At 36.8% G+C, this 16,310-nt stretch overlaps 1 protein-coding gene across 1 annotated transcript; it reads left to right on the forward strand.

Moving 5' to 3' along the window:
• The first annotated feature begins 6,582 nt into the window (after positions 1 to 6,582).
• On the forward strand, positions 6,583 to 11,125 carry LOC117331935. The gene is made up of 3 exons (XM_033890935.1): positions 6,583 to 6,767; positions 8,129 to 8,200; positions 9,099 to 11,125. Exons 2-3 carry the CDS (start codon positions 8,163 to 8,165, stop codon positions 11,092 to 11,094), a joined length of 2,034 nt encoding a protein of 677 aa, XP_033746826.1. The 5' UTR covers positions 6,583 to 6,767; positions 8,129 to 8,162; the 3' UTR covers positions 11,095 to 11,125.
• The last annotated feature ends 5,185 nt before the right edge of the window (positions 11,126 to 16,310 follow it).

Raw genomic sequence — 16,310 nt, forward strand, 5'->3', positions numbered from 1 at the left:
TTTTCATCAAAACCACTCAATATCTAAATTTGGACCAATAAGAAGACTCTGTGTTGATCCCAATGCAAAGAAAGCAGTCGCCTAATACATCAACATACCAAATTTAAAAGAAATCAAACAATATCTAAATTTCAATCAATCAGAGGCCAGAAATTGGCAGCCATATTGCTAAACTGTTGAAGTGAGTTTACAAAAGAAACCAGTGTCCCATGATGTACATACATATCAAATTTTATAAAAATCGGACAATATCTTAAATTGGACCATGTACCAATGTACCACGGACAGTATCTAAAATTGGACCAATCAGAGGTCAGTAAATGGCAGTAATCTTGATAAAAAGGTTAGTGGGTGACAAGAGTAAATAGTGAACCATTTTGTACCTGTATCCTTTTTAAATTTTGTTAAAATCCGACTATCTAACTTTGGACCAATCAGAGGCCAGTTGAAGGTGGCCATTTTCTTTAAATGTGAATATGAGGTTAAAGAGTGACCACTGTCCATAGATGTGCTGACATACCAAATTTCATCAAAGTCTGACAACATCTAAATTAAGACCAATCAGAGGCCAAGAAATGGGGACCATTTTGTTAAAATGTGAAATGATGTTACGAGAGGGACCGGTGTCCCATGATGTAGCTTTATATCAAATATTGTTGAAATTGGACAATATCTTAATTTGGACCAATCAGAGGCCAAGAAATGGCGACCATTTCGTTAAAATGTGAATGATGTTGCAGAAGGGACCGGTGTCCCATGATGTATCTAAATATAAATTGTTGTTAAAATTGGAAAATATCTAAATTTGGACCAATCAGAGGCCAGAAAATGGTGGCCATTTTGTTAAAAAAGTTAATGGAAGGTTACAAGAGTAACTGGTGTCCCATGAAGTACCTACATACCAAATTTCATTGCAATCGAACAATGTCTAAATTTGGACCAATTTCCTCGAAAAAAATGGGAATTCACTCAATCACTTGGGAATTCACTCAATCACTTGTAAATCTTTGGGATTTGATGGGAATTGGCTCACCCCAAAATTTTTAATCTTGAAGGAAAAGGTGATTTATTCACACTTGTATATATGAGGAAAATTCTTTTTTTTTTGTATTCCCTACTGGATTACAAAGGAGAGAGGGAAAATTGTTTGTTTTTTTGCTTTAGCCATTTACTTAGAACAATATGTCGAGACATGTGTACACTACCCATAGAATTCAAAGTCAGTATCAGTGTCTGTGTCAGTTGTTCATGTCAAGCAAATAGGGAAATGTCTAGGTATTACAATTGTTTTGCTGATTTGAAAATTTTTCAACTTCTTATAATTATTGTTTTGAATCACTATAATATAAAGGTCATGATTGATCGTCATAATTTCTTAAACTATCTATGATCAATTATTGATCGATCATGAATAGAAAAATATATCTACAAAAACATTAAAATGAAGAATTATTCAATAATCACTACATTATGATTTATAATTAATCTAATATCATGCCAAGATAAACAATCCCAGATGACAAATTAAGAAATTAGCAAGTTTTAAAATGTTTTAAGTTAATTTCAGCAATAATTTATGCAGATAAAGATTAATTATAACCAAGTATAATAAATCATGTTATTCTTTTTAAATTATTTTTCTCAATATCTTATTAGGTTTCAGTGTACATTAGTTCGGCTGGTTTCTGAAAATTAAGTGGCATCTCATACTCTTACATATATATTAAATGTAAATAGATGTAAATATTTGCCTATGGCGGTATGGACCTAAAAATAGAAACATATAAACTATTTACACTTGTTCATGTGTTTCTGTATTTAAACTGTATGCAGATGACATCTCGAAGAAGACTATTTTGTAGAATTGTAACCATAAATCCTGGTCATTGTTTGAATTTGTCAAATATTTTTCAATAATACCTTTAACAGCAATAAGTTGAAATAAGTTCAAATTCAAAAGATAAAAAAAAATCAACTGAACATGATTGTACATGTTTATCCACCCCAAATTAAATTGAATTTAAATAGATGTAAATATTTGCCTATGGCGGTATGGCGCAAATCAAACATAGTATTAATAAATAAAATGTGTTTTATCTTGTATTTTCTTTCTTGTCGGTAATTCCAGCCTCTTGTCGGTAGATCTATTTTTTCTTGTCGGCTCAATATTACTTGTCGCCAACATTACATTAGACAACAAAACAATCCAAAATAAAATATATAAACAAATCAAACATTGTGATAATAAATATATTAAAAAGCAACTATTTTGTATTGTATTTCATTTTCTTTCCTATCGGCTTCTTGTCGGTAATTCCAGCCTCTTGTCGGTAAATCATTCTCGAAACGTTGCTACTCGACATAAACAAATATCAGCTGATCATGATCAAGATATCAAAACATCAACATGCATCAACTAACGAAACAGTAATTTCTTTAAACAAACAAACAATAAAGGAAATATATACATATTTAAACGTCGCCTGTCTCTAAAACGTTAATTAATGATCACGTATGACATTTACAGAACTGCAGAAGGCATACCCGAAGCTTTTATCGAAAATAATTTGAACGCTGGTCTGGGTTGACGACGCATTCTGAGCCTGTCAAGCAACACATTTGGTCATAGTAGAACATTCTATCACTGCCAATGTCACCTTTGATATGAAAGAATATTAAAAAGTCATGGCCCTGACGGTAAAATGTAATACAACTCACTTTGTCTGTAGCTTCAGTTGAAAGAGTAAGCGGCGTGAAGTCCCCGGTGTTATTCTATCCGGAACTCCTCGGGGAATCATTTCAGAAACAATACCCGATGAGTTCAGTGTTTGTATATAGTTATATATGGGTGTGAGGAGATTACACATTACAGTCTAAGGGAGATAATAAAACTCCAGTATGTATCGGAGTTATTCCCCCTTTTGTAAATCTCTTGTGATAAAAGATTATAATTGTTAGAATACAGAAAGAATTGGAACAGTAAAGACGTGTTTATTTTCATTGCCTAACTATAATATCTGGAATGTAAATCAGCGAGTCCCCAACCAACCTCACAGTTCACTACATCAGGATGGCGTTTTTCTTATGCGGTCAAGCTGACCAAACCAGTTGTGTCAATAGTTTATAATATAATTTTAGGCATGGCCTATGTGAGAGCGCAGCAATCCCGGTGCCCATGGAATTCGAAAAACAAGCACACATACGTAATCTAGTGTAGAATAGTAAATCCCACGTTACAAAATGAATATATTGCCAACAGATCTATACACTGGTTTGTAATAAAGTATATATCAACAAGAATTATGATTTAAATAACTTACTACAAAAACTAATCGTAGAATAAGTCTTAAAATAGACTGATTAAGCGATGACAAGGTGACGGGACCCCCTCGCAGACGAGCAGCAGACGACAACAAAAAAATTCGGAAGTCCTCTTTATTTCATGTGCTATATTTGGTAAACTTGTATGCAACTCGAACGGACCGGAGCTGCACTCGTAAAACACCGGAAATATTTTCGTTGAAAATTATACCGTTACGTTTTGAATATAAAAAATTAAGAACTTGTTCGTGATAAATTTTATTAACAAATTCTAACTAGTGTGAAGTCAAACATTTGCATATTTTTAAAATCTTGATATTTTGTAATCTCCCGAGAATGTGACTTTGAATACAGTCTTGCGCAACACTGGATCTTGTCGTGACTTCCTGTTTCCGGTTACTGAGAAAGTTTTTGAACTCTTAAGTATATTGGGGGGAAAGGGGGGGGGGGGGGGGGGGGGGGGGGTTCCGAGACATCCCTACCATTAAGTTCGCTACGCGAACGGGCTTCGCCCGTTCGAGCTCATCTTCGCTAGCCAAGGCTTCTGATTACGTTACACTCCACGAACCCTTGGCGGATATAGTCGTGTTCAAACCGTCGCGCCCTGGAATCCCAGGGCAACCAATCAAATCGCATTTTACATTCAGGCTTGGTTTCGCATTAAACAAAAACTGCGGCACCCAGTACAGAGCTACATTGTCGACTATGACATTGCATTTTACCTATATACAGAGACGTACAATCATTGGGGAAACATTCACAGTGTTTGATCAATTTATTTAAGTCATTGATCACACATCTCAATTGCCCCCCCACTTTTTACAGTGGGGGGGGGGGGGCAAACATATCTTTTTGCCCCCCCCACTTTTTGACATCCAAAATCTAAAAAAGGGGAAAAAACACGAATTTATATATTCATTTCGATAAATATCTGTATATTTTCGAACCGATAATGTTTTCATGAAGGCAACGATAAAAACTTTATCTTGTACATCCGGAACATTCCGACTTTTATACTAGTATATCAATCCTCAGACCTGTGTGTCGGTCGTCTGCACTAGCCTGGTAAGTCAATATTTATATCTTAATACGAAATTTTGCTTAACTTCACATAGATTCAATAAGTTGATGATAATTTGTGAAGTTAATTGAGTTCATAATGAGAACAAGACAGAAACGCAACATGAATAAGAATGCGCGGTTTTAACGTGAATCGAGTGATACTATTTACCAACAGGTACGAGGAAATACAAAAAAAAATCGGCTCGCGCCTACGGCGCTCGCTTTATCACTCAATTACTGCCCCCCTTTCGATTGCAGATCCACAGGGGTGCTTTGCCACCCTGGTACCCGCTTGGCGGCCCCCAGACCTCTCGCAAAAAGGGGAAAAAAAATCGACTCGCGCCTACGGCGCTCGCATGATCACTTAATTACTGGACCCCCCCCCCCCCCCCCTTTCGAAAACTCCTGGATCCGCGCCTGATCCCGAATTATTGGAAATGTGCTATATTTCATTTTCCGCGGAGGGCTTAGTCCCCCTTGAACCCCCAATCAGGGCGCTGCCCTGGACCCGCTGGGCGGCCCCTCAGACCCCTCGTTAAAAAACAAAACAAAAAACTCGGCTCGCGCCTACGGCGCGAGCATTATTACTAAATTACTGGACCCCCCGCCCTTTCGAAAATCCTGGCCGGGCCTGGTGATTCATGTTTTGTCATGAATAATATATCCTGATTTGCGTAAATAACTTATTTTGTACTAGATCTACATAAATTATCAAAATTATCATGGGATGTTGAAATGGTAATTATTGGCTAATTTTGCGGAGATGGCATACGATTTGTTTAGTGCGTAAAATTTAAGGTTAAAAAAAATTTTGCCCCCCCACTTTTTGACGACTTCCTACGCCACTGGGAAAATACCCCTGTCGAGTGGAAAAATACTGAGAAGGTCGAAAAATAGGCCATTTTCAAAAAAATCTTGTGACCGTTCTGTTAAAGATATCGAAAAACGAAACAGACAGTTTTCTTCAGGAAACATTGTGCATTGTATTTTTTTCTGGATTTTTTTTTCGAATTTTGAGGGCGGTTTAAACAGAACCTCTTAGTCAAAATGACGATTTCGGCATGTTTGACCCAAAATATCTCATAAATAACAATTTCCACAGGGATACCAGATACATCCAGACCTAGATCGAGCCGAGTTTTACAATCGTTCAAAAGACAATCAAAATTGTATGTGCCAGTTTTACCGTCCTCAAATCGCTATTATATCCGGCAAAAACGGTGCATTCTCTCGTACCGTAAGGAACGATAACCAGTTATCACCCCTTACTACACTCCATTCTTTATAAAAAGAGCAGTGTATTTAAGTTTAAAGAAAAAAAAAAACAATTACTTAAGCCTTTTGTAGGTTATCTATTCTCGAATAGATAATTTTTTAATTCATAGTGTACCATAATTAATGGAAGGCTATGACCCTTTGTTACCCAAGGGTTCCACGTACATATCGTTTTTTTTTCTGAAATACAGAGATGCGACGATCGTTTTCAAGATTGAACATCAGCAGTCGGTTCCCAGATGGGGACAGGGAGGTGGTCACCCAAACTCCCGTTATATACCACAGATACAGAGGAAACAAGACTGAATATCCTAGTCACGTGCCTGTTATAGGTGGTGTAGTCGAGCTTATAAAACTGTGGGACTAACATAGGTCAATAAAACCCGAGTACTAGGTAACAATAGTATATGAGGTATCGGATAACTAAAACTCTCTCAGAGATCTCAATATAGTGTAGTACGACATTTGTGTCCGTGTCCCGGTCAGAAGAGGAATTTTACTGTATGAATGAGAAATAAAAATATAAACCTGATCTCCTTTTCAAGTTTTTACCGAAACGATATGGCATATATTTTGTGTAAGTTTGACGTTTTAATACCATTTTATTTTCAACAAGAACAGTTAACTTCGACGATACAAACAATTAAATTCATAATGTAAGAAAAGCTACTCAAAATGGGCATTTACATAGACCGAGAACAGACAGGTCGACAAGATAAATCTCGTGTGTTACCACGGGATGCTATGTAGGCGATCCAAGAATTCGACAGATACTAAAGATGAAATATAAACTAGCTTATCTTAAAAAGCCATCCTTTGATTCCCCAACCTTTCACATGTGTGCCACACTGGGGTATCCCTCCCGAATCGACACACGTACACACATGCGCGCGCACGGGAGATAATCACCCCTAGAGACACAGCATGCAGTGAGATCGAGCCCGACGGCAGACAGAGGAAATCGGTGGTAGGATTACAATATAACACCCTCCCACGGGGAGTGTACACAATGGTCCCGACCCACACTTCTCCACCCAGTCACTCTATTGCCGTACAACCTCATTCGGTTTACTTAGGATCTGGAGATTCGGACCGAACACTCGACAATGGTAAGTATAACAAAGTGTACATTATGGTCAGTACGTGGTTGTGTGTGCTCGCCCTGTATCGGTTATCTTGGAAGTATCCTTTATATTGTCCATTCCTGTCCATCTTCTGGTTTACGTAGTTCTGATTTGTAACAACTTCCAACATGGACAATGTCTTGATGACGTCACGAAACAACATCTCCAGCCTCAGCATCTCATCCGTTGCATCATGGATCGTAAGATGTATGTGTGTGAAATACACGCTCGTTTCTGTTTTGTTTTCAGTAGAGATACGAAGTTGGAATATTCTTTGTAAAAATGATCATGTGTGATTAAGTCTTAACAACATTCTAAATTAACGGTTTGGTAACAATGAAATCTAATCCTGAAGGGAAATTTGTCAAAGTGGACATGAGACAGCTGAGAACATCCAGAGAGATCGCACATGGCCAGTATTATAACGACGACCAGACGTTGTTACTTTGATGGTGGTCATATCGCGATAAAAGGGAATTATGTGTGAATACTGGTGCGTTTAAACTTAAAATACTTGTTACTATGGCAACTCTACTAAATACGTTAAAGCTAGTTATAGGCTGATACAACGTACGACTATATAGCTTTTAAAAACCTGGACACCTGTCCAATTAATCCATCCGACGTTTGGACACATGTGAGGCTATAATCCCTCTGAGAGTTCTTTAGACCTGTTTGACATTTCTTTACAATTATTGCGACCGAATTAAGACTAAGTAGGATACACAATGACACCTCATCTAGCGGTACGAGAGTAATTTATGTATGAAGTAATTTTGTTTTCCCCTCAATAATGTACGTATATAATATCTGTGTTGTCTTCATTGAATACAAATATGTTTGAACAGCGTTATTTATTATTTTGATTTGTTTTCAATTAATCAATTTCAAGTGCGGCTATCGACTATGTTGTAACCGGAAGTTCCCCGTGAGACAAATACATGTAGGAAGGTGTGAAGTGTACAATTCCCAAACCACTGTCCATATATAAATTTTTTTATATATCTATAGAACGCCGATGTGGCGCAGCGGTATAAGCTGCGGGTATTTCTGGCTAGGCGACTGGGTGCCGTACGTAGATCGTGAGTTCGAGGCCCGGTCAGGGCACGAGTCAAAAAGTTGTCTTCCTTTGTCATTTGTGTTGCTAAGTTATATATATATATATTAGAGCAACTATACAACCATGGTTTGGGAATCTATGCCAAGTTCCTGTGATTCGGAGCTTTAAAGTGTCATTTTCGATTTTGTCATATGCAAATATCTTCGTGTTTTAAAATTTAAATACATTGAAAATGTAAATGTCCTTCTGAATACTTCACTTAATCGTACAACATTCCTTTTTTCAGAGAAATCACTGTGATCTGACAAGCCGTGATTAAAATGTTGATGGGACTAAGCCATATTGTCTGGCGAGTCGTGTAAGTTGTTCAAACGTTACATCGTCCAGTTGTCTGTTACTAACTTCCTGTGTGAGCATGCAATCTGAAATCAGTTACGTTATCATGAACATGTAAGTACTTGCGAACCATCCCACCTATTTTAAGGGGACTAAATGGTTAAATTTAATTAATTTTCTTTATGCACTTGTTTTCCGGAATTCGTTGCGATACTTAAAAGGTTTGACGGCAGATACGCCTCAGAAACTAGTGACATCGAGAGTTAAGATATATGTGCGTTATAGAAGTACTGATTTGTGTTTGTAGACCAGTGCGCAATAAATACTAATTTACGTGTATATTGTTTGTCAGATGTTGATATGTAATTAGGGGGACACGACACGATCAGGAAATAATTAACCAAAAGTCATGAAAACTGACATGAATGATTTTTGTGCCACCATTTGCTTCGTTACAAAAAATACTCTGCCTTTCCATGGTAACTTTTTGAAGAAAACATGCAATTTGCCACGTTCGTCTGTAAAAGTTTTTTTTTGTACAAAAGGTGAGTCCTATTTTAGCTGAGAAACTTAATCTACAAGTAATAATTTTGTAGGGTGAGGGGGCACATTTATTTCACCAAAATATGGAAATTCGAACTTTTCTCCCCCAAAAAAAACTACAATATATATTTCGTCATGAACGAAATCGTATAACATTTCTTGTAGTGACAGGTTATGATAAATATTAGATTAGGGAAGAATAAAAACATTACCTTACAATGAACAAATAATATAGCACATTATTTTCACGTTATTTTTATAACATAAAGAGGAGTTATCTCCCCTTTATATTTCGTCGTTTTCCGAGTGTCATAGAGAAGATACTTTCGATGTCTGTTGATGTGGACATGTTTATAAAAGCAGACTTTTTGTTTCAGACGACTGACGACAATGAAGGGGCCCATGGTAGTCCGTATGGCCAAGTTTATGATTTTCCTGGGCACGTCCATGCTTCTGTTCGTGTTTTATCAGGTACATAGATATTCTGGACAACTGAATTTCACAGGAATCGACAAAGCTCCACGTGCCGGAAGTAGCAGTCATGGTAACGACTTCCCAAAGTTTATCGTGGACACACCCCACTGTAAACTCCCTAATCTGGACGCGTTTGATTCCTCTGTTGTTAAATATCTCCGTCAGGGAGCACTGATAGAATGCAACAAATATTTGCCATTAACTTATGAAAACGGAACTCGATTAGAAGTTAATTGGACGGCCGTTATTAATTCAAAGGATCGGGACTATTTCGACCATTGCAAGTACCAACCAATAAATCGTCCTCCATTTGTAGAGGACAATAACTACTACAGGTTTATGGAGGAGAGTATCGCCTTTAACACGTCACAACTAATGCGTTATGACTTCGTAAGAGTGAAGTGTTATAACAAAGCTGGTGGTTTGATGTACACAAACTTCCATCAGTTTGTACGGCGGAAACCAAAGCTGGACAGGAAGTGTAAGAAGGCGTTTTTGAAACACCGACAAGAAACGGGCGTCAAGGAGTTCCTTAACGTAGCCATGATAGGCGTAGACTCCGTTTCCAGATTGAACTTCATGCGTTACATGCGGAGGACCAAGGACTACCTAGAGAACACTCTGGGGGCTATAGAGATGAAAGGCTACAACAAAGTGGCTGACAATACGTTTGTCAACATCGTTCCCATGACTCTTGGGAAGTTCCTGGAGGAAGTTCCTTGGAACGAGACACTAAATACCATCCCGTTCGACAAATATGACTTTATATGGAAGCAGTTCTCGAACCGTGGATTCCGTACTCTGTATGCTGAGGATCAACCGGCAATCGCCATCTTTGATTATCTTAAAGAAGGATTTCACCAACAGCCTACAGATTATTTCAACCGCCATTTTAGTCTCGCAATGACGAAACAGAAACGGTTGTGGTACAACGAAGGCAAATGTATAGGGACAAAGCTGGAGACACAAATCATACTCGATTATTTAAAAGATTTTATGTTAATGTATAAAATCCGTCCACATTTCGCGTTTGCTTTCATCACTGGCTTGACACATAACGTATTGGAACACTCCGCGGTAGCAGACATTCCCTATCTCACGTTACTCACAAATTTACACGAGGCAGGAGCTCTCAACAAAACAGCTGTGATATTCTATAGTGATCATGGAATAAGGTTCGGAAAAATCCGAGAAACGTATGTCGGCAAACTGGAGGAAAGATTGCCATTTATGTATGTGATACTACCTAAATGGTTTTTAGACAAATATCCAAACATAGCAAAAAATCTGAAGACTAATTCAAATCGCCTAACGACACCTTTTGACATTTACGAGACGCTACGTGATGTGCTACATTTCACAGGGGAGGCCAGACAGGTTCCCCAAGATCAAAGAGGAGTTAGTCTCTTTGACGAGGTGCCTTTCTTACGCTCGTGCCAAACGGCGGGAATTCTTCCCCATTGGTGCACGTGCCCAATTCATCAAACACTGCCCACTTCTCTCTCCCAGGTACAGAACATCGCCGTTAATATCGTTCAGTCTATTAACAAACAACTGGACGGATATTCCGATATATGTGCCTATTTGAACCTTGACCTAGTGCTCAACGCCACTAAACTTATTCCGTCCGACAAGGTGTTGCGTTTTGAGCAGAGTAAAAATGACGTCATAAATCGTTACGTCAAATACGGTGAACGCGCGAAAGCGTACGTGGATTTCCAACTGACTGTACGTGCTCGTCCCGGGGGTGGATTGTTTGAGGCTACTGTTCGGTACGACGAGAGGCGTGACGAGTACCAGATGCTTAGTGACGTCAGCAGGATTAACTTATACGGGGACCAATCGAAATGTATTGAAAAACACAAGTTAAAAAAGTATTGTTATTGTACAAAACCTTAATAAATTATTGTTAACTAATGAAGGTAGCTCAGTTGTTTTCGTGTTGTTATCTGTAGAAGAAGGCCGTGGACCTACTCGGTTACTTGAATGTTATAACAATGTACCCTTGTACCTTATCAAGCACTGTCAGAGGTGCAGTTGATTTGCATAAGGGTTTCGAAAGAAGTTGAAACTTTTACGAACATATTTCTGACAGACCCGAGAAGTCTCGGCTAGGAATAGTACTATAAAGTTTTCTTGAAATTCTTTTAATACTGTTTGTTTTAATTTACGAAAATGACCGTGTGTGTTATCTGATGGACTTCAACAGGACAACACTTTGTCAGGACATGATCTATGAAGGTCCATGGAAATCCCTCAGCAGAACTGAAATACAAAATAGGTTTTCAAAGTGACCATCCCGAAGACCATTACGGTCGAACACCTGCTGACCAGTAAACAGTCAATACCTCTGGTATATCACGTCACTTCCGTTTATTATATTGTAACTTGACCAATATCCGGAGTTTTAATGAATGACGGTCCCTAGCTCTTTCACGTTTGATCATTATGTACATGTATATCACTGTCTTAAAGCAAACATAAAAATGGATATCGTTATCTTTCGAACCTATGAATCAATATCGTTTACAAATATGATGAACCAATATTCTCTTCTTGGTATCCACAAGATTACGATCAAGCTACCCACATGAGCGTCCACTTTTGGATTAGGTATTCATTGGGAATTTAAACAATATCTCACTAAAATGTATCTCACCGTAAATATTCAAGTCCGTTTTACCAAATGTGGATTCATCTTAGGTTAGCCATCATTTACTCGATGTGAATCCACCTTTAGGTAAACCACTATTCAGTAAATGAGAACCCATCTGTAGATTAGTTTTTCGCTAAAATGGCTATCCATCCTACGAACTATCATTTCCTGAACGAAATCCATTTTAGGTCAGGTATAATTTATTAAATGGGAATCCATCAAAGGTGTTATATCATTTACTAAATAGGAAAACCACTTTAGGATTAGCCACCATTCACTAATCGGAAATCCATATTTAAGTTGATATCTAACATTCACTAAACGAGAACAACAATCATTCACTAAATGGACATCCTCCTTAATTACGATTAGCTATCGTTCACTAAACGATAATACATCTTTAGGTTAAGATATAACCATATGATTCAATATATTGGAATCCATCTTGGGGATAGTCACCTTTTATTTACAGGTAAATGAGAATCCATCTGTAGTTAAACATCAACAGGAAACAAAAGGAAAGCCACGTTTAGGTTAACCACCATTCACTCAATAGTATCCATTGTTTTACATTAGCCATCGTTCACTAAATTAGGATCAACTTTTAAGTCGGCCATCGCCTCATTCGGAACCATCTTTGAAGTCATCAGTCATTCACGAAGTGGAGAAAACAGTCATTTGCCAAACGGAATTTTTATTAAGCCATCATTCATTAAATCGGGGTCGATTTTTAAGTTGGCTACCATTCAATAAATGGGAATTAAGTTAGCTACCATTCACTAAATGGGAATTAAGTTAGCTACCATTCACTAAATGGGAATTAAGTTAGCTACCATTCACTAAATGGGAATTAGGTTAGCTATCCTTCACTAAATGGGAATCCATTTTTAGGTACTAAGTAAGCTGTCATTCACATTTCACCACACGGGAATCCGTCTCTAAGTTAACTTCCATTCATTGAATGGGAATCCATCTAGGGTAGCCATCATCCATTAAATTTAAATCAACCTTATGTCATCCCTCATTCACTAGATAGGCATCGATAGTAAGCCAGTTATTCACCAAGTGGGAATCTATCTTTAGGTTAGCTGTTATTTATTAGCTGTTATTTACTAAAAGAGAATCTATCTTTTGGTTAGCTGTTATTTACTAAGTGGGAATCTATCTTTAGGTTAGTTGTTATTTACTAAGTGGGAATCTATCTTTAGGTTAGCTGTTATTTACTAAGTGGGAATCTATCTTTAGGTTAGCTGTTATTTACTAAGTGGGAATCTATCATTGAGTTAGCTGTTATTTACTAAGTGGGAATCTATCTTTAGGTTAGCTGTTATTTACTAAAAGGGAATCTATCTTTAGGTTAGCTGTTATTTACTAAATGGGAATCTATCTTTAGGTTAGCTGTTATTTACTAAGTGGGAATCTATCTTTAGGTTAGCTGTTATTTACTAAATGGGAATCTATCTTTAGGTTAGCTGTTATTTACTAAATGGGAATCTATCTTTAGGTTAGCTGTTATTTACTTAGTGGGAATCTATCTTTAGGTTAGCTGTTATTTACTAAATGGGAATCTATCTTTAGGTTAGCTGTTATTTACTAAAAGGGAATCTATCTTTAGGTTAGCTGTTATTTACTAAAAGGGAATCTATCTTTAGGTTAGCTGTTATTTACTAAGTGGGAATCTATCTTTAGGTTAGCTGTTATTTACTAAGTGGGAATCTATCTTTAGGTTAGCTGTTATTTACTAAGTGGGAATCTATCTTTAGGTTAGCTGTTATTTACAAAAAGGGAATCTATCTTTAGGTTAGCTGTTATTTACTACATGGGAATCTATCTTTAGGTTAGCTGTTATTTACGAAATGGGAATCTATCTTTTGGTTAGCTGTTATTTACTAAGTGGGAATCTATCTTTAGGTTAGCTGTTATTTACAAAAAGGGAATCTATCTTTAGGTTAGCTGTTATTTACTACATGGGAATCTATCTTTAGGTTAGCTGTTATTTACTAAAAGGGAATCTATCTTTAGGTTAGCTGTTATTTACTAAGTGGGAATCTATCTTTAGGTTAGCTGTTATTTACAAAAAGGGAATCTATCTATTAAGGTTAGCTGTTATTTACTAAATGGGAATCTATCTTTAGGTTAGCTGTTATTTACTAAGTGGGAATCTATCTTTAGGTTAGCTGTTATTTACTAAATGGGAATCTATCTTTAAGTTACCTGTTATTTACTAAGTGGGAATCTATCTTTAGGTTAGCTGTTATTTACTAAGTGGGAATCTATCTTTAGGTAAGCTGTTATTTACTAAATGGGAATCTATCTTTAGGTTAGCTGTTATTTACTAAATGGGAATCTATCTTTAGGTTACCTGTTATTTACTAAATGGGAATCTATCTTTAGGTTAGCTGTTATTTACTAAATGGGAATCTATCTTTAGATTAGCTGTTATTTACTAAATGGGAATCTATCTTTAGATTAGCTGTTATTTACTAAATGGGAATCTATCTTTAGATTAGCTGTTATTTACTAAATGGGAATCTATCTTTAGGTTAGCTGTTATTTACTAAATGGAAATCTATCTTTAGATTAGCTGTTATTTACTTAGTGGGAATCTATCTTTAGGTTAGCTGTTATTTACTAAATGGGAATCTATCTTTAGATTAGCTGTTATTTACTAAGTGGGAATCTATCTTTAGGTTAGCTGTTATTTACTAAATGGGAATCTATCTTTAGGTTAGCTGTTATTTACTAAGTGGGAATCTATCTTTAGGTTAGCTGTTATTTACTAAATGGGAATCTATCTTTAGGTTAGCTGTTATTTACTAAGTGGGAATCTATCTTTAGGTTAGCTGTTATTTACTAAAAGGGAATCTATCTTTAGGTTAGCTGTTATTTACTAAATGGGAATCTATCTTTAGGTTAGCTGTTATTTACTAAATGGGAATCTATCTTTAGGTTAGCTGTTATTTACTAAGTGGGAATCTATCTTTAGGTTAGCTGTTATTTACTAAGTGGGAATCTATCTTTAGGTTACCTGTTATTTACTAAATGGGAATCTATCTTTAGGTTAGCTGTTATTTACTAAATGGGAATCTATCTTTAGATTAGCTGTTATTTACTAGATGGGAATCTATCTTTAGATTAGCTGTTATTTACTAAAAGGGAAGGTAAGCTGTTATTTACTAAATGGGAATCTATCTTTAGGTTAGCTGTTATTTACTAAGGGGGAAGCTATCTTTAGGTTAGCTGTTATTTACTAAATGGGAATCTATCTTTAGGTTAGCCATCACTCACTAAATCAATAGATGGGAATCCGTCATTTAGTAACAAACATTCATTAAATGGGAAAATATGATTCAGCCAAGGTCATTTTTCCATCTTGTTATATCACGAGAAATTAAGACTGCAGTTCTAATTGTCCTTCCTCTGTCCGTAAACAATCATTGTTTCGCTATTTCTTGAGAAGCACCAGATAGATCTTTCTCAATTTTGTTAGTAGGTTCTCCTTGACCCCTTGCTGTGCACGATTAATTTTGGAACTAGTCGGAAAAACAAAATGGCCGACAAGTGACCATTTTGAATATTGACAGTTGAAGTTTGCTCCCGATTTTTCTTTGAATGTTCATGATTTTCTCAATACTTGTTATAATGTTAGGTTTCCCTTGTTGTGCATATTGAATTTTGAGACGGGTGTGAAAACAAACAAGAGGCTCATGACAGTCACCTGATTTGTACATTTTGACACTGCCTATCAGCCCCTGGTGGGGCAAATAATCACACACCAGCAAACTGCCTTCCAAAACTGCTAATTCCAATACAAATGAAACAAATTACATGTATAGTCAAAAATGTTATTTCCTTATATAAACTATAGTAAAGATTTTCTCTTCCCCGGGGACAAACATGAGACCCCAGGGTCATGATATCACAGCACCTTAAGACCCTTCCATCTTTGAAGAGTATTTGATTCTACCTTATTTGGTCCTTGAGAAGATAGTTGACCGTTTTTGGTCCCTGGGTGTCAGTCAGGGGCAAAATGTGCATACAAACAAACTGTCATCCCATGCTGATAATGCTAACTAAGTTAGAATTAATTCCAATAGAGATGAAACGAATGATAAGAGGCCCAGAAGGCCTGTATCGCTCACCTGGATTTCATGAGATATGAAACAAGAATGATGATTAAGTATATTTGTCACTGGTATTGCCATGTCAATATATCATAGGCATTTTATATGGGTATGTGAGGTTTATACGCCAAAAATGTATTAATCCATGAAATGCAATTGACTTTTGGCGGAACCCCTTAGGGACGCTACCATACAAATGTGGGTGATATCCATTGCAAAGTTTTAGAAAAGAAGTTGTTTAAACCAATTGACCCCACCCTCTGCAACCCGGGGGTCAGTTCCTTCTTTTATAAAATTTTAAATCCCTACCCAAAAGGATGCTACCAGTCAACTAT

Source organism: Pecten maximus, chromosome 7 (genome assembly GCF_902652985.1).
Source record: "Pecten maximus chromosome 7, xPecMax1.1, whole genome shotgun sequence".
In the NCBI taxonomy this organism is placed as follows: domain Eukaryota; kingdom Metazoa; phylum Mollusca; class Bivalvia; order Pectinida; family Pectinidae; genus Pecten; species Pecten maximus.